Genomic DNA, 24,822 nt, shown 5'->3' on the forward strand with positions numbered 1-24,822 from the left:
CGCAATATCTGTCTAGTTTTTTGTTGAGACGGGACGCCATCATGTCCACCTTTGGTTTTTCCCAACGGTTTACCATCTCTTGGAAGACTTCTGGATGAAGTCCCCACTCCCCCGGGTGAAGGTCGTGTCTGCTGAGGAAGTCCGCTTCCCAGTTGTCCACTCCCGGAATGAACACTGCTGACAGTGCTATCACATGATTCTCCGCCCAGCGAAGAATCCTTGCAGCTTCTGCCATCGCCCTCCTGCTTCTCGTGCCGCCCTGTCTGTTTACGTGGGCGACTGACGTGATGTTGTCCGATTGGATCAATACCGCCTGACCCTGAAGCAGGGGTTTTGCTTGACTTAGGGCATTGTAAATGGCCCTTAGTTCCAGAATGTTTATATGAAGAGATGTTTCCATGCTTGACCACAAGCCCTGGAAATTTTGTCCCTGTGTGACTGCTCCCCAGCCTCTCAGGCTGGCATCTGTGTTCACCAGGATCCAATCCTGAATGCCGAATCTGCGGCCCTCTAGAAGATGAGCACTCTGCAGCCACCACAGAAGAGACACCCTTGTCCTTGGCGACAGGGTTATCCGCTGATGCATCTGAAGATGCGATCCGGACCATTTGTCCAGAAGATCCCACTGAAACGTTCTTGCATGGAATCTTCCGAATGGAATCGCTTCGTAAGAAGCCACCATTTTTCCCAGGACCCTCGTGCACTGATGCACTGACACCTGGCCTGGTTTTAGGAGATTCCTGACTAGCTCGGATAACTCCCTGGCCTTCTCCTCTGGGAGAAACACCTTTTTCTGGACTGTGTCCAGAATCATTCCTAGGAACAGGAGACGTGTCGTTGGAATCAGCTGCGATTTTGGAATATTTAGAATCCACCCGTGCTGACGTAACACTAACTGAGATAGTGCTACTCCGACTTCGAACTGTTCCCTGGACCTTGCCCTTATCAGGAGATCGTCCAAGTAAGGGATAATTAAAACGCCTTTTCTTCGAAGAAGAATCATCATTTCGGCCATTACCTTGGTAAAGACCCGAGGTGCCGTGGACAATCCAAACGGCAGCGTCTGAAACGGATAATGACAGTTTTGTACTACAAACCTGAGGTACCCTTGGTGAGAAGGGTAGATTGGGACGTGGAGATAAGCATCTTTGATGTCCAGAGACACCATATAGTCCCCTTCTTCCAGGTTTGCTATCACTGCTCTGAGTGACTCCATCTTGAATTTGAACCTCTTTATGTAAGTGTTCAAGGATTTTAGATTTAAAATTGGTCTCACCGAGCCGTCCGGCTTCGGTACCACAAACAGCGTGGAATAATACCCCTTTCCCTGTTGTAGGAGAGGTACCTTGATTATCACCTGCTGGGAATACAGCTTGTGAATGGCTTCCAAAACTGCCTCCCTGTCGGAGGGAGACTTTGGTAGAGCAGACTTCAGGAACCGGCGAGGGGGAGACGTCTCGAATTCCAGTTTGTACCCCTGTGATACTACCTGCAGAATCCAGGGGTCCACTTGCGAGTGAGCCCACTGCGCGTTGAAATTTTTGAGACGGGCCCCCACCGTGTCAGAGTCCGCTTGTAAAGCCCCAGCGTCATGCTGAAGACTTGGCAGAAGCAGAGGAGGGCTTCTGCTCCTGGGAAGAGGCTGCCTGGTGCAGTCTTTTTCCTCTTCCTCTGCCCCGGGGCAGAAATGAGTGGCCTTTTGCCCGCCTGTACTTATGGGAACGAAAGGACTGAGTTTGAAAAGACGATGTCTTTTTCTGCTGAGAGGTGACCTGGGGTAAAAAGGTGGACTTTCCGGCCGTTGCCGTGGCCACCAGGTCCGATAGACCGGCCCCAAATAACTCCTCCCCTTTAAACGGCAATACTTCCATATGTCGTTTGGAATCCGCATCCCCTGACCACTGTCGCGTCCATAACGCTCTTCTGGCAGAAATGGACATAGCACTCACTCTTGATGCCAGGGTGCAAATATCCCTCTGTGCATCACGCATATATAGTAATGCATCCTTCAAATGCTCTATAGTTAGTAATATACTGTCCCTATCCAGGGTATCAATATTTTCAGTCAGGGAATCCGACCACGCAACTCCAGCACTGCACATCCAGGCTGATGCGATTGCTGGTCGCAGTATAACACCAGTATGTGTGTATATACCCTTCAGGATATTTTCCAGCCTTCTATCCGCTGGTTCTTTGAGGGCGGCCGTATCAGGAGACGGTAACGCTACTTGTTTAGATAAACGTGTGAGCGCTTTATCTACTCTAGGGGGTGTTTCCCAATGCGCCCTAACCTCTGGCGGGAAAGGGTATAGTGCCAATAATTTATTAGAAATTAGCACTTTTTTATCGGGGGAAACCCACGCTTTATCACACACCTCATTTAATTCATCTGACTCAGGAAAAGCTACTGGTAGTTTTTTCACTCCCCACATAATACCCTTCTTTGTGGTACTTGTAGTGTCAGAAATGTTCAATGCCTCCTTCATTGCCGTGATCATGTAACGTGTGGCCCTACTGGACATTACGTTTGTCTCCTCACCGTCGACACTGGACTCAGTATGTCTGGGTCTGTGTCGACCCACTGAGGTAACGGGCGTTTTATCGCCCCTGACGGTGTCTGAGACGCCTGGACAGGCACTAATTGATTTGTCGGCTGTCTCATGTCGTCAACAGTTTTTTGTAAAGTGCTGACATTGTCACATAGTTCTTTAAATACAACCATCCAGTCAGGTGTCGACTCCCTAGGGGGTGACATCACTAATACAGGCAATTGCTCTGCTTCCACATCATTTTCCTCCTCATACATGTCGACACAATCGTACCGACACCCAGCACACACACAGGGAATGCTCTGATAGAGGACAGGACCCCACTAGCCCTTTGGGGAGACAGAGGGAGAGTTTGCCAGCACACACCAGAGCGCTATATATATATATATATATATATATATATATATATATATATATATATATATATATATATATAGGGATAACCTTATATAAGTGTTACTCCCTTTTATAGCTGCTGTTTATAATTTAGCTGCCAATAGTGCCCCCCCTCTCTCGTTTTTACCCTGATTCTGTAGGGACTGCAGGGGAGAGTCAGGGAGCCGTCCTTCCAGCGAAACTGTGAGGGAAAATGGCGCTTGTGTGCTGAGGAGATAGGCTCTGCCCCTTCACGACGGCCTTATCTCCCGCTTTTTTCTGGAAAACTGGCAGGGGTTAAATACATCCATATAGCCCAGGAGCTATATGTGATGTATTTCTTTTGCCATCCTAAGGTATTTCTGTTTTTATTGCGTCTCAGGGCGCTCCCCCCCAGCGCCCTGCACCCTCAGTGACCGGAGTGTGAAGTGTGCTGAGAGCAATGGCGCACAGCTGCAGTGCTGTGCGCTACCTTAGTTGAAGACAGGAACGTCTTCTGCCGCCGATTTCACCGGACCTCTTCGTTCTTCTGGCTCTGTAAGGGGGCCGGCGGCGCGGCTCCGGGACCCATCCAGGCTGAACCTGTGATCGTCCCTCTGGAGCTAATGTCCAGTAGCCTAAGAAACCCAATCCACTCTGCACGCAGGTGAGTTCGTTTCTTCTCCCCTTAGTCCCACGATGCAGTGAGCCTGTTGCCAGCAGGACTCACTGAAAATAAAAAACCTAAAATAAACTTTTACTCTAAGCAGCTCAGGAGAGCCACCTAGCATGCACCCTTCTCGTTCGGGCACAAAAATCTAACTGAGGCTTGGAGGAGGGTCATAGGGGGAGGAGCCAGTGCACACCAGCTAGTTCAAGCTTTTACTTTTGTGCCCAGTCTCCTGCGGAGCCGCTATTCCCCATGGTCCTTACGGAGTCCCAGCATCCACTTAGGACGTTAGAGAAAAATAAATAAATAAAAACTTTTGGCCTAGGGGTGCCGTGAAAAAAATTCTGATGCTCTAGGGCAGGCATGTCCACACTTCGGCCCTCCAGCTGTTGTGAAACTACACATCCCAGCATGCCCTGACACAGCTTTAGCATTCTCTGACAGCAAAACTGTGTCAGGGCATGCTGGGATATGTAGTTTCACAACAGCTGGAGGGCCGCAGTTTGGACATGCCTGCTCTAGGGCGTCGTGATTCCAAAAAGTTTGAGAACCACTGGTCTATAGCAATTGCTTTAATTGTATTATACAAGAAAATACCAGCGCTAGGAGTTGTGTCTCCAAATGATCAGTAAATCAATTGTAATATCGATGGATCAGTTAAAAAGGTTTTAATAATTAATAAAACATGAACACTGATTGATCACACACATTAAGAAAGCTTAATAAAAAATACAATTGAAAATAAAAATAAACACTGGCTCTGAGATATTACAGATGATTTACTGATCATTTGGAGTCAACTCCTAGCGCTGGTATTTTCTTGTATATTGTTTATCTTTGTGGGGTCTGACAAAACCCTTCCAGCTGCTGTGGTAATCTAGTGGGTTTTATATATTTAATTGTATTATGCCTGTTTGAAAAAGCATGTACAAAGTTGTGATATATCTGATGTTTTTGCATTTTGTGGACCCCATTCCTACTCTTCTCCCTTGGTTAAGTAACAGTTTAAGCTGCCAGATCTCTATTCTCTACACTTGAAGGCCAAGTCTTCAGCTTCCCTTATCAACACAGCCTACGGTGTATTCCAAAAAAAATAAAAATAAAATACATTTTAAAAAATGACATCCTAAAAGCTTACCTATTGAATAACTGTATGGCGTTAAGACAGACATTTTTGTATAATTTGTTCCTCCAAGAATTTCTCCCAATAACTGATGAATCTCCGTATGTGTGGAAGTTATCTCTGTAGGAAGAAAGCACAGAACATATAATACTTGTAAAAATAGGATTTTAATACCTAACGGTAAATCCTTTTCTCCTAGTCCGTAGAGGATGCTGGGGACTCCAAAAGGACCATGGGGTATAGACGGGATCCGCAGGATCTTGGGCACACTATAAAGACTTTAACTGGGTGTGAACTGGCTCCTCCCTCTATGCCCCTCCTCCAGACCTCAGTTATAGGAACTGTGCCCAGGAGAGACGGACATTTCGAGGAAAGGATTTTTGTTTAAACTAAGGCAAGAAACATACCAGCCCACACCACAACATACCGTACAACTGGAATAGAATGAAACCAGATAACCGTATGAACTAACAACAGCAACAAGCTAAAGAAACCCAATACACAATCCGTGTGTAAACAAGTACAACCAGTAATAATACAACTGCAAGAAACAGTCCGCACTGGGATGGGCGCCCAGCATCCTCTACGGACTGGGAGAAAAGGATTTACCGGTAGGTATTAAAATCCTATTTTCTCTTACGTCCTAGAGGATGCCGGGGACTCCAAAAGGACCATGGGGTCTATACCAAAGCTCCAGAACGGGCGGGAGAGTGCGGACGACTCTGCAGCACCGATTGAGCAAACATAAGGTCCTCCTCAGCCAGGGTATCAAACTTTTAAAACTTAGCAAAAGTGTTTGAACCCGACCACGTAGCTGCTCGGCAAAGCTGAAGTGCCGAGACCCCTCGGGCAGCCGCCCAAGATGAGCCCACTTTCCTGGTAGAATGGGCCTTTACGGACTTCGGCAACGGTAGCTCAGCCGAAGAATGAGCTTGCTGAATCGTACCACAAATCCAGCGAGCAATAGTCTGCTTAGAAGCAGGATTTCCAATCTTGTTGGAAGCATACAGGACAAACAAAGCCTCTGTTTTCCTGGTAAGAGCCGTTCTGGCGACGTAAATTTTCAAGCCTATTACCACATCAAGAGACCTTGGAACCGCCACAGCATCCGTAGCCACAGGCACCACAATAGGTTGGTTGATGTGAAAAAAAGAAACCACCTTCGGCAGAAATTGTTGATGAGTCCTCAATTCCGCTCTATCCGAATGGAATATCAAATAAGGGCTCTTGTGAGACAAGGCCGCCAATTCAGACACTCGCCTGGCCGACGCCAGAGCCAAAAGCATGACCACTTTCCAAGTGAGAAACCTTAACTCAACCTTACGCAAAGGTTCAAAGGAAAGGAGACATAAGGAACTGTAAGACCACTTCAAGATCCCACGGCGCCACAGGCGGCACAAATGGAGGTTGTATATGCAACACACCCTTCACAAAGGTCTGAACCTCAGGCAGGGCGGCCAATTCCTTCTGAAAGAAAATAAAGTCAAAATCTGCACTTTTATGGAACCCAATTTCAGGCCTGCATCTACGCCTGCCTGCAAGAAATGGAGAAACCGAACCAAGGGAAACTCCTCCGCCGGAGCCGCTTTGGTCTCACACCATGAAACATATTTCCTCCAAATACGGTGATAATGTTTTGCTGTAACCTCCTTTCTAGCTTTAAGGAGAGTGGGGATGACCTCCCCAGGAATACCCTTCCGAGCTAAGATTTGGCGCTCAACTTCCACGCCGGTAAGTCCGGAAACACGCAGGGCCCCTGCAATAACAGGTCCTCTCTTAGAGGAAGCGGCCAGGGATCGTCCACTAGTAATTCTTGAAGATCTGGATACCAGGCCCTCCGAGGTCAATCTGGAACGACGAGTATCGCCTGAACCCTTGCTCGTCGAACGATCCTCAGCACCTTTGGAATGAGAGGAAGCGGAGGGAACACATACACTGACTGAAACACCCACGGAGTCACCAGGGCGTCCACTGCACTGGCTTGGGGGTCCCTTGACCTGGAACAATACCTCGGAAGCTTCTTGTTGAGGCGAGACGCCATCATGTCTTTCAGAGGAATTCCCCAACGCTTTGTCACTTCTGCAAATACCTCTTGATGAAGAGCCCACTCTCCCGGATGGAGATCGTGTCTGCTGAGGAAGTCTGCTTCCCAGTTGTCCACTCCCGGGAGGAAGACTGCTGACAGAGCACTCACGTGCTGTTCCGCCCAGCGTAGGATTCTTGTGGCCTCGTCCATAGCCACCCTGCTCCTTGTTCCGCCTTGGCGGTTTACGTACGCCACCACTGTTATGTTATCCGACTGGATCAGGACAGGGAGACCCTGAAGAAGGTTCTTTGCTTGCAGCAGGCCGTTGTAAATGGCTCTCACCTCGAGAACATTTATGTGGAGACAAGAATCCTGGCATGACCATTTTCCCTGGAAATTTCTTCCTTGCGTGACTGCGCCCCAGCCTCGGAGACTTGCATCTGTTGTCAGCAGGACCCAGTCTTGGATTCCAAAACGGCGTCCCTCTAGAACAGGCTTTTTCAACCAGTGTGCCGTGGCACACTAGTGTGCCGCGACCAGTTGCAAGGTGTGCCGCGGAGCCAGAGCAGCTTCCTGCACCTTCAGAGTGAATTGTTGGCCTGGGCTCTTCTTAGAGGATCAGTCATGCTCCGGCCGTGAAGTATGCCTTGAAGACGCGGCGGTGTGATATCATAGGTCACGGCCTTCGTCTCACCACCCAGCCAGCCCACCCGCCTGCACACACATCTTCCAGTTCCTGTCTGCATACACAGCTTTCCTTGCCCACCCTCATCCACACCTGCCCGACCGCCCACTGCTCAGTATTCGCAGCACTCCTCTATGAACAATCCCCGCCACTGAGAGACAGGGAGGAGGACAGCTGACCGGTAGGGGCTAATATTTGTTATTTTTTTCTCCTGTGTGGAACAATAGGATTTACAGTATGTGTGGAGAATAAGGATTTATGGGGGAAACAATATGAATAATTCATGTGGGGAGCAATAGGATTTATGTAGGGAGCAATATGATTTAAGTGGGGAGCAATGTGATTGTTTTTTCTGTCTAGGCCAATGTATGTGTGGATTTTTTTTTTACTGTGTGGGCCAATGTGTGTTTTTTGTTTTTTTTTTCTGTGGGGAACTGATGGTGTGCCTTGGCAATTTTAAAAAATTGTTCGGTGTGCCGCGAGTGAAAAAAGGTTGAAAATCACTGCTCTAGAAGGTGAGAGCTTTGCAGCCACCACAGGAGCGAAATCCTGGCCCTGGAGGATAGACTTATTTTCCGGTGCATGTGCAGGTGGGACCCGGACCATTTTTTCAGCAGATCCCACTGAAACACCCGGGCATGAAACCTGCCAAACGGAATGGCTTCGTAAGCCGCAACCATCTTCCCTAGTACATTGATGAATCGACACACTTGTCGGCCTCAGAAGCTCCCTGACCATGGTCTGGATTTCCAGAGCTTTGACCTCCGGAAGAAACACTCTCTGTATTTCCGTGTCTAGGACCATGTCCAGGAAGGGCAGCCGAGTGGTCGGGATCAACCAAGACTTTGTCAAATTTAGTATCCAACCATGATGTCGCAGAACCAACAGGGAGAGATCCACATTTCTTAACAACTGCTCCTTGGACCTCGCCTTTATCAGGAGATCGTCCAAGTACGGGATAATTGTGACCCCTTGCTTGCGAAGGAGGACCATCATCTCCGCCATTACCTTGGTGAAAACCCTAGGGGCCGTGGAAAGCCCAAACGGCAACGCCTGAAATTGGTAATGACAATCCTGTACCGCAAACCTCAGGAAAGCCTGATGAGGAGGGAATATCGGGATGTGTAAGTAAGCATCCTTTATGTCTACTGACGACGTAAAATCCCCCCCTTCGAGGCTGGAGATCACCGCTCGAAAAGACTCCATCTTGAACTTGAAAGTTTTCAAATATGAGTTGAAGGATTTTAGGTTCAGAATCGGTCTGACCGAACCGTCCGGCTCCGGCACCAGAAAGAGGATCGTATAGAACCCTTTCCCCCGATCTGACGGGGGAACAGGCACCACGACCCTCTGTTGACACAACTTTTGTATCGCATCCCTCACCACCTCTCTTTCGGGAAGAGAAGTTGGCAAAGCCGACACGAAAAACCGGTTGGGGGGCATCTCCTGAAACTCCAGTCTGTACCCTTGGGACACTATGTCTAAGACCCAAGGATCCAGGGCCGAACAAACCCAGACCTGATGGAAGACTTGGAGACGGCCCCCCACCGGTAGGGACTCCCCCAGGGGAGCCCCAGCGTTATGCGGTGGACTTGGTAGAGGCAGGGGAGGACTTTTGGTCCTGGGTGCCTGACACTGCAGGCGGCTTCCTTCCCCTACCTCTACCCTTTGAAGCGAGGAAGGACGAGCCCTTACCTCTTTTGTACTTATTAGGCCGAAAGGACTGCATCTGCTGATGGGGTGCCTTTTTCTGTTGTGTGGAAACATATGGAAGAAAAGATGACTTACCCGACGTAGTGGTCGACACCAGGTCAGCCAGGCCGTCACCGAACAAGACACCACCTTTAAAAGGGAGAGCTTCCATATTCTTCTTGGAGTCGGCATCAGCATTCCATTGGTGAATCCACAGCGCCCTCCTGGCCGAAATCGCCATGGCATTGGCTCTCGATCCCAAGAGGCCAACATCCCTCGCCGCATCCTTTAGGTAATCTGCAGCGTCCTTGATATAACCAAGAGTCAAAAGAAAATTATCTTTATCAAGAGCATCCATATCAGAAGCCAAATTTTCAGCCCACTTTGTAATAGCACTACTCACCCATACCAACGCCACAGCAGGTCTGAGCAATGCACCAGTATTGACGAAAATGGACTTCAATGTTGTCTCCAGCTTGCGATCCGCCGGATCCTTGAGAACAGCCGTGTCAGGAGAAGTAAGCGCCACTTTCTTGGACAATCGCGAGAGAGCTTTATCCACATTTGGGGACGACTCCCATTTGTCCCTATCGTCAGAGGGGAAAGGATACGCCATCAAAATTCGCTTGGGAATCTGCCACCTTTTTTCAGACGACTCCCAAGCCTTTTCACAAAGCTCATTCATTTCATGAGAGGGAGGAAATTTTACCTCAGGTCTTTTCCCTTTAAATAAACAAACCCTTGTGTCAGGAATGGCAGGTTCCTCAGATATACGTAAAACATCTTTAATGGCTATAATCATGTACTGAATACTCTTGACAACCCGTGGATGCAAAGAAGCCTCATTCAAATCGACATCGGAGTCCGTGTCGGTACCTGTATCTGCCATCTGGTTAAAAGCACGCTTCTGTGACCCTGAGACTGTTTGTACCTGAGACAATGCGTCCTCCACCGACTGTCTCCATGTTTGTGTCTGAGAATCAGATTTATCTAGTCTCTGAGAATAAAGCCACATTCGTATTCAGTGTACTCAGCATAGTCATCCAATCAGCAGTCGGCTGTGCCGACAAACACATACTTAAATCTTTCTCTGCAGCCCCCATAACTTCCTCCGGGGAGGAACACCCAGGCTCAGACATGTCGACACCTACTGCCGACACACTCACACAGTCCACAAGCCCGGGGACAGACCCACAGAGAAGCCCTTAGGGAGAACATAGAGAGAGTATGCCAGCTCACACCCCAGCGCCCATATACTAACAGAATTTAGAAAGATGTTCAGCGCCGACAATATAACTTGAAAAGCACCAAATTTAAGTGCCCCCCCGTTTTCCCTTCCCAAGTACTTGCGGGAGCTCGGAGGTCCGGCCAGCGTCTCTGCAGCGCTGTAAGAATAGGAGAAAATGGCGCTGGTAAGCAATGTGCGGCTAAGCCCCGCCCCCTTCCCGGGGCGCTGTAGCCCGCTAAAATGTGAAACTGCAAAGTGGTGGGGGTGCTCTATACGGCGATCGGACACCGAATAGCCTTCTTTTACCACCAAATAACCTCAGTAACTGCTGCCCAGGGCGCTCCCCCCTAGCTCCCTGCACCCTGTGAGTGCCGTTGGTAAAGCGTGTGGGAGCATTGAGCGCAGCGCTACCGCTGCGCTGTACTTTCCGTTACTGAAGTCTTCTGCCGTCACTGAAGTCTTCTGTACTTCTCATACTCACCCAGCTTCTTTCTTCTGGCTTCTGTGAGGGGGGTGACGGCGCGGCTCCGGGAACAAGCAGCTAGGCGAACCAAGTGATCGAACCCTTTGGAGCTAATGGTGTCCAGTAGCCTAAGTAGCAGAGCCCTTAACTAAGAAGAAATAGGTCTGACTTCTCTCCCCTCAGTCCCACGATGCAGGGAGCCTGTAGCCAGCAGGTCTCTCTGAAAATAAAAAACCTAACAAAAGTCTTTCCAGAGAAACTCTGTAGAGCTCTCCTAGTGTGTGTCCAGTCAGTCCTGGGCACAAAGTCTAACTGAGGTCTGGAGGAGGGGCATAGAGGAGCCAGTTCACACCCAGTTTTAGTTTTTATAGTGTGCCCAAGCTCCTGCGGATCCCGTCTATACCCCATGGTCCTTTTGCTGTCCCCAGCATCCTCTAGGATGTAAGAGAAATGAAACAAAAAAATAAAAAAGTGTACGCAATGCAAGCACACAGGTACAGTACATGCCCCCTTTACGCATTTTGGAAGGGTCACCAATCAGACACTATTTTGGAGACTACAGCTGGTGACAGTAACAAATGTGCAAAAATATATATCAAAATGTACTTTTATAGCACTTGGGACATCACTTTTTCCCCCTATAAGACTGCTTGGTGGCATGTCTTATATTACCGGAGTGAGGGCACTGCAGGGATTTTTATTTGTACAGTTTAATGTTTTAAACATAATAAAATAGGATTTTAATATCTACCAGTAAATCCTTTTCTTGTAGTCCATAAGGGATATTGGGGACACATTAGTACGATGGGTATAGACTGGGTCCAAAGGAGCCAGTGCACTTTAGATTTCTTCAACTGGGTGTGCTGGCTCCTCCCCTCTATGCCGCCTCCCACAGGCAGTTATCGGTAAAACAGTGCCCGAAGGAGAAAGGACATACTTGAAAGAAGGAACAAAACAACAAATAGTGGTGAGATTCATACACCACCAGCACACCACAACAAAACTTGGCCAGACACGGCTGGCAACAAACAGTAACAGCTGAACAGGTAACCATAGAAGATAACCTGCAGAAAGTCACCGCACAGAGGCAGGCACCCAATATCCCTTATGGACTACGAGAAAATCCTATTTTCTCTAGCATCCATAAGGGATATTGGGGACGCATTAGTATGATGGGGATGTCCAAAAGCTTCCAGAACGGGCGGGAACGTGCGGTGACATCTGCAGCACCACCTGCCGAAACTGGGTATCCTCTTTGGCCAGGGTATCAAACTTGTACAACTTCACAAAGGTGTTCTTCCCCGACCAGGTAGCCGCTCGGCACAATTGCAGGGCCGAGACTCCACGGGCAGCCGCACAGGAAGACCCCACCGATCTTGTAGAGAGGGCCTTCAGAGACTGTGGAACAGGCAAGGCTGGGCATTAGGTCGACATGTACTAGGCTGACAGGTCAAAAGGTCGACATGAGTTTAAAAAAAAAAAAAAAAATCTTCAATTTCTGGACTTTCATACTTTACGATCTATGTGGACTACAATTGGGAACAGTAACCTTGCGAGCCATGCGAGGGGACACTGCACTAATTGGGGTTCCCTGTCACTTTACAAAGAAAACGACACCAAAAAAGTCCAAAAACTCATGTCGACCTAATGCCCATGTCGACCTTCGGTGGTCGACCTAAGTTGTGTCGACCCAACGACCCATATCCGAATAGTGAGCCTAAGCCAATGAGCAATGGACTGCTTTGAAACAGGGCAACCCTTTTTCTGTGCATCACATAGTATGAACAAGGAATCAGTCTTTCTGATCCGAGCCGTCCTTTTGACATAGGTCTTCAAGGCTCGCACAGCATCCAATGCCTCTGGTGTGGCAGAAGCACCAGAACTTGACGGGATTACAATAGGTTGATTGAAGTGGAACACAGAGCTGACCTTCGGCAGGAACTGCTGCCTAGTCCTGAGCTCCACACTGTCCTCGTAAAAGACCAAGTAGGGACTTTTACATGATAAGGCTCCCAATTCTGAGACACGTCTAGCAGAAGCTAGGGCCAGCAACATCACCGCCTTCCACGTGAGGTACTTGTCTTCTACCGTCATCAGAGGTTCAAACCAGGAGGACTGTAGAAATGTCCCCTTGCAAAAAGGTCTGAACTTCAGGCAACACAGCCAACTTCTTTTGGAAGAAGATTCAAAGAGCTGAAATCTGGACTTTTAGGAAACCTAGCCTTAAGCACTTATCCACACCAGCCTGCAGGAAACGGAGGAACCTCCCCAAGTGGAACTCTGCAGGCTGATGTGTGTGCTCCTCGCACCAGGAGACATATCTCCTCCAGATATGATGATAGTGTCTTGACGTCACAGGCTTTCTGGCTTGCACCATGGTGACAATGACCTTCTTGGAAAGTCCCTTATGAGCTAGGATGTTCCCCTCAACGTCCATGCCGTCAAACGAAGCTGCCGTAAGTCCGGGTAGACAAACGGTCCTTGCTGAAGAAGATCCCTTCTTACTGGCAGAGGCCAAGGGTCTTCTATGAACATGCCCAGAAGATCCGCGTACCAAGGTCTTCGGGGCAATCAGGATTGTCTGCACTCCCTGATGTTTGATCCTCTTGAGCACCCTTGGGATCAACGGAATCAGAGGAAATAGATAGACCAGCCGGTAAGGCCACAGCGACATCAGTGCATCCACTGCGCTCTCCTGAGGGTCTCTGGTTCGCGAGCAATAACAGCAAAGTTTCTTGTTGATGCCAGATGCCTTCATGTTGATCTGTGGGCATCCCCGCCCGACAATGATCTGTTGAAACACCTGGAGGTGTAGTCCCCACTCTACTGGGTGAAGATCATGACGACTCAGGAAATCCGCTTCCCAGTTGTCCACACCTGGAATGAAGATTGCGGACAGTGCTCTTGCATTCCTTTCCACCCAGAGGAGAATCCTTGACACCTCTCGCATGCAGGCCCCGCTTTTCATCCCTCCTCGTCGATTGATGTATGCCACAGCCGTGGCGTTGTCCGACTATACCTGGATCGCATGATCCCTGAGCAGAGGGGAGGCCTGAATCAGAGCATTGTAAATAGACTGAAGTTCCAGAATGTTGATAGGAAGTAGAGCCTCTTGGGCAGACCACCTGCCCTGGAACTATGCCCCTTGGGTGACAGCTCCCCATCCTCAGACTTGCATCTGTTGTGAGGAGGATCCAATCCTGAATCCCAAAACGTCGACCTTCCAGGAGATTGGAAGACTGTAGCCACCTAAGGAGTGAAATCCTGACCTGGGGTGAAAAGTTGTATCATCCGGTGCATCAGAAGATGTGAACCGGACCCCTTGTTTAAGATATCCAATTGAAAAGGTCTGGCATGGAACTTTCCATACTGGATCGCCTCGTACAAGGCTACCATCTTCCTCAACAATTTTATGGAAAGATGAATGGATACCCGAGCAGGACGGAGAACCATGTGAACCATTTCCTGGAGTGTTCTCGTTTTGTCCTCTGGGAGGAACACTTTCTGTGCTACAGTATCCAGTAACAGTCCCAGAAACAGGAGCCGCTGAGATGGCTCCAGGTGGGACTTCTTTAGATTGAGAATTTACCCATGTTGTGACAGAAGTTGGATAGTGCGAGCTATATGGAGCAATAGAAGCTCTCTGGAACTCGCTTTTATCAGGAGATCGTCCAGGTAAGGGACCACGTTGATACCCTGGACCCGGAACATCATTTCTGCCATCACCTTCGTGAACACCCTCGGAGCCGTAGACAGGCCAAAGGGTAACGCCTGGAACTGGTAGTGATCTTTCAGCAGGGCAAACCTCAGATAGGCCAGATGAGGAGGCCAAATCTGGATATGGAGATAGGCGCCCTTGATATCCAGGGATACCAGGAATTCCTGTTCCACCAGGCCTGCAATCACTGCTCTCAAAGATTCCATCTTGATCTTTCAGGTAAGCGTTCAAAGACTTTAGATTCAAAACGGCTCTTACTGACCCGTCCGCTTTTGGCACTATGAACAGATTGGAGTGGTAAGCCTGCCCTGGTTGTTGTAGTGGAATTGGAACAATGACCTGGGACTGAACCAGCTTGTTGATGGCCAGCAGCAGCGTAACACGCGTATCCTCCAAAGCTGGTAAGCTTGATTTGAAAAATCGGTGCAGAGGAGCACCGTCGAACCGCAGCTTGTATCCGTGAGAGATGAGGTCCCTTACCCAGGCATCCTGCTGAGGTTTTAGTGGAAACTGAACTAGGTCCCTGTTCCTGAGAGCCCTGCAACGGCTGGTTTCTTAGGCTTACCTCTGGTGACTCTAGCTGCGTTGGAGGCCCCTCTGGCCCTATATCGAAATCTGGTGGACTGAAATGACTGAGCAGACAGTCCTGGACATGTACGTCTAGCTGGCGAGGCCCCCGAGGGAAGAAATGTGGATTTTACAGCAGTAACCTTAGAAATCCACGCATCCAATTCGCCCCCAAAGAGCCATTCCCCTGTAAAGGGAAGGGATTCCACATTGCGCTTGGATTCTGCATCCGCAATCCATTGACGCAACCACATGGCCCTGCGTGCTGACACTGCCATAGCAGTAGTTCTAGCATTAATATTGACAAATCTCTTTGAGCGAGTCACAGAGAGGCCCTCCTGAATTTGAGTAGCCCACGTATGAATAGCATGTGTAAACCAGCAACCTGCTATGACCGGTCTTTGAGATATATACCTGCAGCTGTGTAGACAGATTTCAGAGTGGTTTCAATCTTCCTATCCCCGAGGTCCTTCATGGTAAAGGAGCCCGGAGCAGGGAGTACCACCCTTCTTAGAGAGGCGAGAGACAGAGACGTCTACAACCGGGGATTCTTCCAAGAATTTTCTGCCTTCAGGGGCAAAAGGGAAAGTATGCAAAAACCATTATGCCACCTGATATTCCTTATCTGGATTTTTCCAGGCTAACTTAAATAAGTCATCTAATTCTTTAGAATCAGGGAAGGTGACACTTAGTTTTGTGTGAGCAAAAACGACTGCTGTGTTACAATGTCCTCTAGAGGGAGTTTTAACACATCCCGTATAGCCAGAATGAGGGGTTCAATAACCTGTGTAGGAGTGGAGTCCCCATCCTCCTGTATATCCTCATTAGAGTCTGATAGCAATGCAGGTAATGCACGTTTTTGTGGACCTGCAGCAGAGAGGGGATGAATGGGGAACATCAGCCCTAGCAGCTAAATTTGACACAGCCTGCTGCAATTCTTGCTTTTTATGGGCATTTGCAGTGAGCTGAGATGACATATCAGACATCATAGTTTTGATGGCACCAAGCCAGGGAGGCTTTTGACCCTCCCCCACAGTCTACTCAATGTTTTGTGAAGACTGACTACATTGTTCACAAGAAATGGAGCCAGAATAAAGTGGGGAGAACCTGGTGTTACACACACTGCATAACTTGTGTTTCACCATGATGACAGTAATACACCAACATAAACATACAATACAGACAATATAATGCAAGCCTGCTTCACTGTATGTGAGAGGAGACAGAGAGAAGGCACCAGCACACCCAAACTATATAGCCTCAGTGAGGCTGCTAGCTGTTACTCAGTGAAACACTGTATTTACATATCTATCTTCCTTAATGGGATGTAGGAATGTGCACAATAGCAGCTCTCCTCCTGAGATACACCCTGTACCAGTGATCCAGCGTATCCCAGCGTCTGGAGGAGCTGTGTGAGGCTGCTGCTGCTGCTGTGCAGAGGAAGGCGCCAAACTGCATCTGAGCCCACTCTGAGCTAGCTCCGCCCCCCTAATGGTGCCGGAGCTACTGATATCTTTGTACTGCCAAAATCTCCCAAAGGTGCATAAAACATCACAGAACCCGCTATAGCACCCTTAGCAAGGGTGCTATAGCGGGTTCCCCCCAGGAGGGTCCCGTATGCCTCCCCTGCGTGACAGCCGCACAATGAACTGGGGGACCCCCCTAGCGGGGCCCCTGGTCTGTACTCACCACTGTTGTCACCTTCAGGCTTAGGATAGGTGTGTGCGACAGCTAAGGCGCAGTACCCCGCTGAACAAACAACCTCTCAGGACGGTGGTCCTGCAGCGGGGAAGCGGCTCTGACACCTCATGAGGCCGGTGACCGTCGCCCCTCCCCCTCTTAACTGCCACGGCACAGGTATGCTGTTGCCCAAACAGCATACCGAAAATAATAAAAGTTTGAAATAAAACTGAAGAAAACTCTGGAGCTAGCAGAGTGTGCATCCTCTTCTGAGGGCACTTTTTTCTAAACTGCCTGTGGGAGGGGGCATAGAGGGGAGGAGCCAGCACATCCAGTTGAAGAAGTTTAAAGTGCACTGGCTCCTTTGGACCCCGTCTATACCCATCGTACTAATGTGTCCCCAATATCCTAGAGAAATAAATATATGCTAGAGAAATAAATAAATAATTATTTAATTAAATAAATAAATCATTAGAGCACACAAGCATGCTTTCCCATATAAACTTAATCTGGATGACGCAGATGGTATCCAGGGCTAAACAACCACCAAACCTCAATCTTGGCAACATCAAGGATATGTTTAAAAAATAAATACATAAATCTCGGCATTTTACAGTCTTCCGTAACCTCAGCAGACACCAGCTAAACTGAGAAATCTCACTGTGCCCACTTCCTATGCAAGACACTACAAATAAACTAAGAAGAAGCAGGTCCGGTTTTAATTTCCCCATTTCCTAGCTCCCAGTGTTGAAACATATTCCCCTATGGGCAGTGTTTCTATGTATCACAAATTATAACTGAATAATTCATGGTGACAAATATACAAAGTAGCTTTAATGCCGCCTATTATTTCAGCGTAACAAGTATGTAAAGAATGGGGAGTAGCGACAAGCTTTTGGGGGTTAGCATTATAGGTAAGGGTAGGGTGTGTGGGAGAGAAGACCTATCACTCACCACTTCTCTGCACCTGCTTACAGAAAGAAGAATGGAACCACGGTATCAAATATTCTGGGTGCTCGATACAGACTGCCCGATTTAGCTTCATAAGAAACAGCCGCGTGTTCAAGTTATGATTAGGGAGAAGGACTGAAACATGAAACAATTTAGTCATTTTATGTATATTAAAATGTAACAAAATATTTAAAAAATAAACATTTGTAGAAATTCCCTGCAGATACTACATAATAATTTACAAATCTTCTATAAAACACCCTCCTTCCATCTCAAACTATACAATATTATATGCTTACTGCTTGTAGATGCATCCAGTTTGCTCAGGAACGGAGTATTGAAAATAGCTTTGATTAGGTCCTTTGGAAAATACCCAGATAAAGCAAAATTGAAACCCACCATCGTCAAGAAGGACGGACTGAATGAATCTATATGCAAAGATATAGAAAAGAAATACCGAATTAAATTAGTGAATTGGTCAATGGGTATGACACTTGTCAAAAAGAACCTAATGATACTGTAGATTTCAAAATGTAAGACATGAGATGGTCCATCACTACATATAACAACACGGATTTAGGGGAGGCGGTCAAGATCCCGCTGGACGGGATCCCGGCGGTCGAAATACCGACGCCGGAATCCCGACCAGCACAATCCCAACATATTCTCCCTCCATGGGTGTCCATGACACCCATAGAGGGAGAATATAATAGTGTGGCGAGCGTAGCGAGGCACCGCGCCCGCAGCGCGGCGAGCGAAGCGAGCCCGCAAGGATTGTGTGGTCAGGATTCCGGCGTCGGTATTTCGACCGCCGGGATCCCGTCCAGCGGGATTTAGTACTGATCCCGGATTTAGGGGAGACTGAATTACCTTCAGTATTTTACTACAGGTAATTAACGGGAGGTAGCTTTGGGCTTTAACACACACAACATAGGAATGATACGATAAAAAATATATACTTACCCAAATGATCTAGTACATATTGTATGCACAAATTAAAGAACTCTTTTTCTTGAGAGGAGTCATAATTCAACATACTGAAAGGACGTGTAATTAAATAAATGTAGGAAGGATGAATCTGTAAGATAATAGATGTATATTGATAACACTGCCAGTTAGGAGAACATTGAACACTAAGGGGTATATTTACGAGGTGACAACTTGTTAAAACCAGAGTGTCATCCATTCTGGCTGTGACACATTCGGTTTTGCATTCAATTATAAAGAAATTTTAAATTCCTCGACCAGAACTGTTGACAATCAGCAGCTTTGTAAAAATATTTGTAACGTTTTAAAAGACCTACGGTAATAAACTTTAGCTACATTATTAATATAAGTAAAGAACACATCCTACTGAAGCTGTGTAGAAAAAAAAAAACCTAAAATGTAAATGGAGATAATTTATAAAGTGAAATATAAACATCTATAAATAAAAAATAAAAATATTGGGTCCAGTGGGCTTTTCAAAAGTGCTAAAGTAAACACAATGCACAAAAGATCCAATATATCTGTATTTATCTGCGGATAACATATCAGTCTAAGCAGCCATTACCTTTGTAATATCCTCCATGACCACGGATGTAATTTTCTCATAAAAAGAACTCCTTAGAGTGTTCATTTGCATAACGAATACAGAAAGCTGTGTAACGTTTCTCCAGGTGACCTGATAGAGCAAACGCTGGCAGCTGTCCAGCATTCCCACTCTAAGCCCTGTCGTCATCCAATGCATAGTCTCAATATGCCTTAATTCATTCAGAAGGTGATCAATGTTCTCCATTTTCTGAATTCTCTCGAGTCCATAGTGGTTCATTTTCTTTAGAAGTTTCTTGTAAGTTGCAGATTCATACTTACTAATGTGAACCTTCTGCAACTGTGTGAGGAAGACCGCCATCTTTTCCAAGTTTGGTAACGTGCACTGCGGAATTATAGCATTAATCTTAGCAATGACAGCTTCATCCACTTGGTCATCTAACAACAGGGACAGGGATCTAATCATTGCTGCCACTTCAAATGGTTTGTAATTTGATATTATATTCCTGCAGAAAGAAAGAAAAGTTTAAATGGGTGATACCAGCGCTTGAGGATATATAAGCAGCTCCTATAAATAATAGTAATAATATAGTGTGAAAAGGAGTGCTAAAATGCACATGAAAGCGTTAATACCTGTAGGAAAAAAATATGGGTTAATAAAATCAATGTTTTACAGCCCTTTGGTGCAAGTGTTTAGAGTCCGTGTCTGATCTTCTCCCCGGGTTCCCTGTAATTGCCGGCGGTCAGTGCCGTACCTCTTTTCAATACGGCACTGACCGCCGGCAATCATGTGCAATCTTGTGCATTTTAGCGCTCCTTTTCACACTCTATTGCTCCTACATAAGTAATATTCTTATATGGATTTTCCACCTATAAATGTATTTTCCTTCCCTTGTATAGTACTTGATTTCTTAAGCTGAGCATGGTACTGTACCAATATGTACTGTAGACTGCAGTTCAGGCCTCTCCGCAGCATAAGAGATTCATTGCAGCAGCTGCAAATAAAAGCTGGAGGAGAGAGCCAAGGAGAGTGTATTCACCAAAGTACTATTAAAGGGAAGCAACAGCTTTTTGTTAGTTTTAATAATATATCTTAAAATGTAGTACACTTTAAGGGCTCAAATTATGTATTATGAGTGTGAATCATATACTATTCAGTAATATTCCACTGAAAGTCTGTTAAAAAATCTTTTTAAAAAAAGTCTTATTAAAAAATAAATATAAGTAAAGGGATAAGATGATAACTAAGGCTTCTCCGACATCTCTGGACCTAATCCCGATCAAAGAGGGGAGGATGCAGTAATTTGAGCTACAGTGACATCACTGCCTCCCCGTGTATGAATCAATCAATACACAAAAAAGAGCATTTCTACAAAAGCAAGTCTGCTAGACTCAGTCACACTGACTGCTCGAAAGACACCTGCCTTTCTATCATGGCAACCAGCGTCAAAGTGTAAGGTACACATCTTCTAGTGAGGAATAGGTGCCAGACTAGTAAAATGTGGAAACCATTTAGTGAAGGCATGGAGGTAGACCATTCAAGCAACATAATCCACACATAATTCTGGGAATTTATTGATCCTTCACAGACATCTAATGAAAGTTTTGATTTAGGCGATTAACAACGGGGTGGTAACTTGAGTGGAGGTATTCTAAACTTTAACATTACACTTAATTTTGCAAACTTTGTTTTAAAAATATTATATATTTTGATGATGTCTCTAATGTAAAAAGTTTTTTTTGGTAATTACCAGTTAAATCAGTCTCTGACTTTATCTGGGGGGCACATCAGAGGGATAGAAGGGTCAGGACTTAATGAGCTAACTTTTAGTGGTATATAAGCTCTTCCCCTCCAGTCCCTCCTCAGTTTAAATAGCCTTAACTATAGGCTGAAGAAAAACTATTAACATCTTTCTCATATATCCAACCAGTAAGGGTGGGGTCGAAGTGTCCCCCAGATGATGTCAAAGAAAGAGATTTAACTGGTAAGTACCAACAATCTTGTTTTCTCTTTCCTACATCTGATGGAACGCTTCATTACAAATGGGGATGTACAAAAGCTGCCCCTAGGGGAGGGGGAATGCTCTTGCTGGCTAACTGGAGAACTGTACGCCCAAAGTAGGAAGCAAAAACATGAAAACAGTTAAAACGTGTTGATAGAGGACCAGCTAGCTGAATGTCAGACCTGTTCCACCAAAGCCCTATGTTGCGCTGCCCAGGTGTTCGTCACCGCCATTGTGAAATGCACTGAGAGACATGGTCTGGTGCCAGTCGCCCTGCACTAGAATAGACTCGAGTGATGACCGAGCGGATCCAATGTGCAATGGACTGCTTTGTAGCCGGCCAACCACATTTATATACCTCATAAATAACGTGCAGAAAATCTGTGCGGCGGGCAGAAGTCTTGTCCAAGTAAGTCTGCAGAGCTCGAACTACGTCTAGCAGAGACAGATCATCCCGGTCCCAAGATTTCGCCGAAGGAGGAAAAAAAACAAAACCTTAGCGGGTATGAGAACCCAGCGTCTAAAGAAAGCATCATGGGAGGCGGAAGTATCAAAGGCATAGAACCTAGTGAACGTGTTCACGGAGGACCATGTAGCTGCCTTGCACAATCGTTGTGTGGACACGCCACGGCGGGCCGCCCAAGAAGGTCAAACAGACCGAGTAGAATGGGCCTTAATAGCAGCAGGAGCCCAGCCTGCGCATAAGCTTGTGCAATCACAATTCTAATCCATCTGGCTAAGGTTTGCTTATTCGCAGGCCAGCCACGTTTGTGGAAACCAAAAAATACACAAAGGGTATCTGACCTCCTGATAGAGGTTGTCCTCTCCACATAAACAAGGAGAGCCCTTACCACATCCAAAGACCGCTCTTTGGAGGACAAGTCAGAAGAGATGAAGGCTGGAACCACAATCTCTTGGTTAAGGTGAAAAGAGGACACCAGTTTAGGTAAGTAAACTGGGCGAGTTCTCAGAACTGCCCGGTCACGATGGAATATCAGAAAGGGTGGATGACCAGACAAAGCGCCTAAGTACGACACCCTCCTAGCTGAAGCAATAGCCAGCAGAAACAGGACCTTGGCTGTGAGCCATTTAAAGGTCCACTGACTCAAGAGGTTCAAATGGAGACGCTTGCAGTGCATTCAGGACAACAGACAGATCCCATGGAGCCACCGGAGGGACATAGTGAGGTTGAATCCGCAGTATGAATGTAGGAACGTCAGGAATAGACGCAATTTTACTCTGAAACCACACCGACAAGGCAGATATGCGAACCTTGAGGGAGGTCAGACAAAGTCTTAAATCCAGGCCTTGTTGCAAAAACACCAGAAGTCTGGAAGTACTAAACTTGTAAGCATCGTAATTCTTAGCAGCACACCAGGTGAAGTAAGAATTCCAGACCCTATAATAAATCCGTGCAGAAGCCGGTTTGTGGGCCTTTAGCATAGTTTGGATAACCGCCTCGGAGAATCCTTTGGCACTCAGGAGTGAAGCTTCAAGAGCCACGCCGTCAAAGCCAGTCTGGCCAGGTCCGGGTAGACACAAGTGCCCTGAACGAGGAGGTCTGGGCGTTGAAGAAGTAGAAGAGGACGCTCTATCGATAGACCCTGCAGGTCTGAGAACCAATGCAGTCGAGGCCACGCTGGAGCGACTAGAAGTAGTATTCCTCCTTCGTGTTTGAACTTCCGTAGTGCCCTGGGCAGGAGTGACACTGGAGGGAACACGTAGCGAAAGTTCCATGGAATTGCCAGTGCATCCACGAACGCTGCTTGAGAATCGCTTGTCCTTGATCAGAAGTCCGGAACCTTGTGATTGTGTCGAGACGCCATCAGGTCTACATCTGGTAGGCCACATTTGTCCACTAGGAGATGAAAGACTCCAGATGAAGAGTCCACTCTCCGGCATGTACGTCCTTACGACTGAGGAAGTCTGCTTCCCAGTTGAAGACCCCCGGAATGAACACTGCCGATATTGCTGGAAGATGGCGTTCCGCCCAATAAAGAATTTTTGATACCTCCATCATTGCCATGTGGCTTTGAGTGCCGCCTTATGTAAGCCACCGTGGTGGTGTTGTCTAATTGTACTTGAACAGGCCTGTTCTGTACCAGTGGCAGGGCAAGAGTCAAAGCCTTGAACACTGCCCGCAATTCCAGAATGTTTATTGGGAGGAGAGATTCCTCCCTGGTCCACCGACCCTGGAGAGAGATTTGCTCCAGCGCCGCGCCCCAACCCCTCAGACTGGAGTCCGTAGTTAGGAGGACCCAGGTGGGAATTCAGAAGGGACGACCCCTGCTCAACTGTTGGTCCTGCAGCCACCAGCTCAGTGACAAACAAACCTCCGGAGTCAAGGAGATAATTGGAGACCTGATCCGATGGGGCAGGCCATCCCCCTTGGAAAGGATTAACCTCTGTAGAGGGTGGGAATTAAACTGAGCGTACTCTACCATGTCAAACGCCAACACCATGAGGCCTAGTACTTGCATCGCTGAGTGTATCGACACTCATGGGCGAGAGAGGAAGCATCGTATCCTGTCCTGAAGTTTCAGGACTTTCTTTGGATTCAGAAACAGTCTTTGGCTGTGTGTGTCCAGCAGTGCCCCCAGGTGCACCATGCTCCGAGCAGGAACCAGAGAGGACTTCTTGCAGTTGACGAGCCACCCGTGGGCTTGTAGGAAGTTTACCATCAGTTGTAGATGACTGGGAAGGACATCTTGGGAGTTTGCCAGGATTAGCAAGTCGTCCAGATACGGCAGGATCCTGATTCCCTGAAGACGCAGATGAGCCATCATCATGGACATAACCTTGGTAAAGATCCGAGGGGCCGTGGCCAGTCCAAATGGCAGAGCCTGGAATTGATAATGAAGGTTGCCAATAGCAAACCGCAGATATTGCTGATGCGATATGACAATAGGTATATGCAGATAAGTATCTTGTATATATAGGGATACCATATAATCTCTGGGTTCCATGGCCAGTACAATTGAGCGCAGCGTTTCCATACAGAACTTGGACACTCTCACAAATTTGTTCAGTGATTTGAGGTTGAGTATAGGCCGGAAATACACATTCGGTTTTGGTACTAGAAACAGGGTCGAGTAGTATCCTCCGCCTCTCTGGGACAGGGGGACCAGAACTACCACTCCAGCATCCAGGAGGGAACGCACAACCAGGTGTAAAGCTTGCGCCTTCAACGGGTCCGAAGGTATAACAGTCGTTCGGAACTGGCGAGGGGGACGTCGCGATGAGCCACCAGTGGGCTTGTAGGAATTGGACCGTCAGTTACAGATGACGGAGAAGAACATCTGGGGAGTTCGCCAAGATCAACAAGTCGTCCAGATATGGCAGGATCCTGATACCCTGACGGCGAAGGGCCGTTATGACCGCCATGACCTTGGTGAAGATCCGAGGAGCCGTGGTCAGATATTGCGGATGCGACATGGCAATAGGTATGTGTAGGTAATCATCCTGTATGTCCAGAGATATCATATAATCTTGGGTTCTAAAGCTAGTACAATAGAGCGCAGGGTTTCCATACAGAATTTTGATATCCTCAAATCTTTGAGCAGATTTGTCAGGGTGAGTATAG

The 24,822-nt window shown here is 47.3% G+C and overlaps 1 protein-coding gene across 4 annotated transcripts in view; it reads right to left on the reverse strand.

The window, feature by feature from the left end:
• The window catches only part of FASTKD1 (FAST kinase domains 1), a 116,213-nt gene that overhangs the window by 43,525 nt on the left and 47,866 nt on the right, over positions 1–24,822 (reverse strand). For all 4 annotated transcript variants that reach the window (XM_063933711.1, XM_063933713.1, XM_063933712.1 and 1 more), the window contains exons 8-12: positions 19,259–19,742; positions 18,670–18,784; positions 18,006–18,134; positions 17,710–17,841; positions 4,712–4,816 (exon numbers count right to left, since the gene is read on the reverse strand). In XM_063933711.1, coding sequence (XP_063789781.1) covers positions 4,712–4,816; positions 17,710–17,841; positions 18,006–18,134; positions 18,670–18,784; positions 19,259–19,742 — 965 coding nt within the window. The remainder of the gene's footprint in view (positions 1–4,711; positions 4,817–17,709; positions 17,842–18,005; positions 18,135–18,669; positions 18,785–19,258; positions 19,743–24,822) is intronic.

The sequence above is a fragment of the Pseudophryne corroboree genome, chromosome 7 (genome assembly GCF_028390025.1).
Source record: "Pseudophryne corroboree isolate aPseCor3 chromosome 7, aPseCor3.hap2, whole genome shotgun sequence".
In the NCBI taxonomy this organism is placed as follows: domain Eukaryota; kingdom Metazoa; phylum Chordata; class Amphibia; order Anura; family Myobatrachidae; genus Pseudophryne; species Pseudophryne corroboree.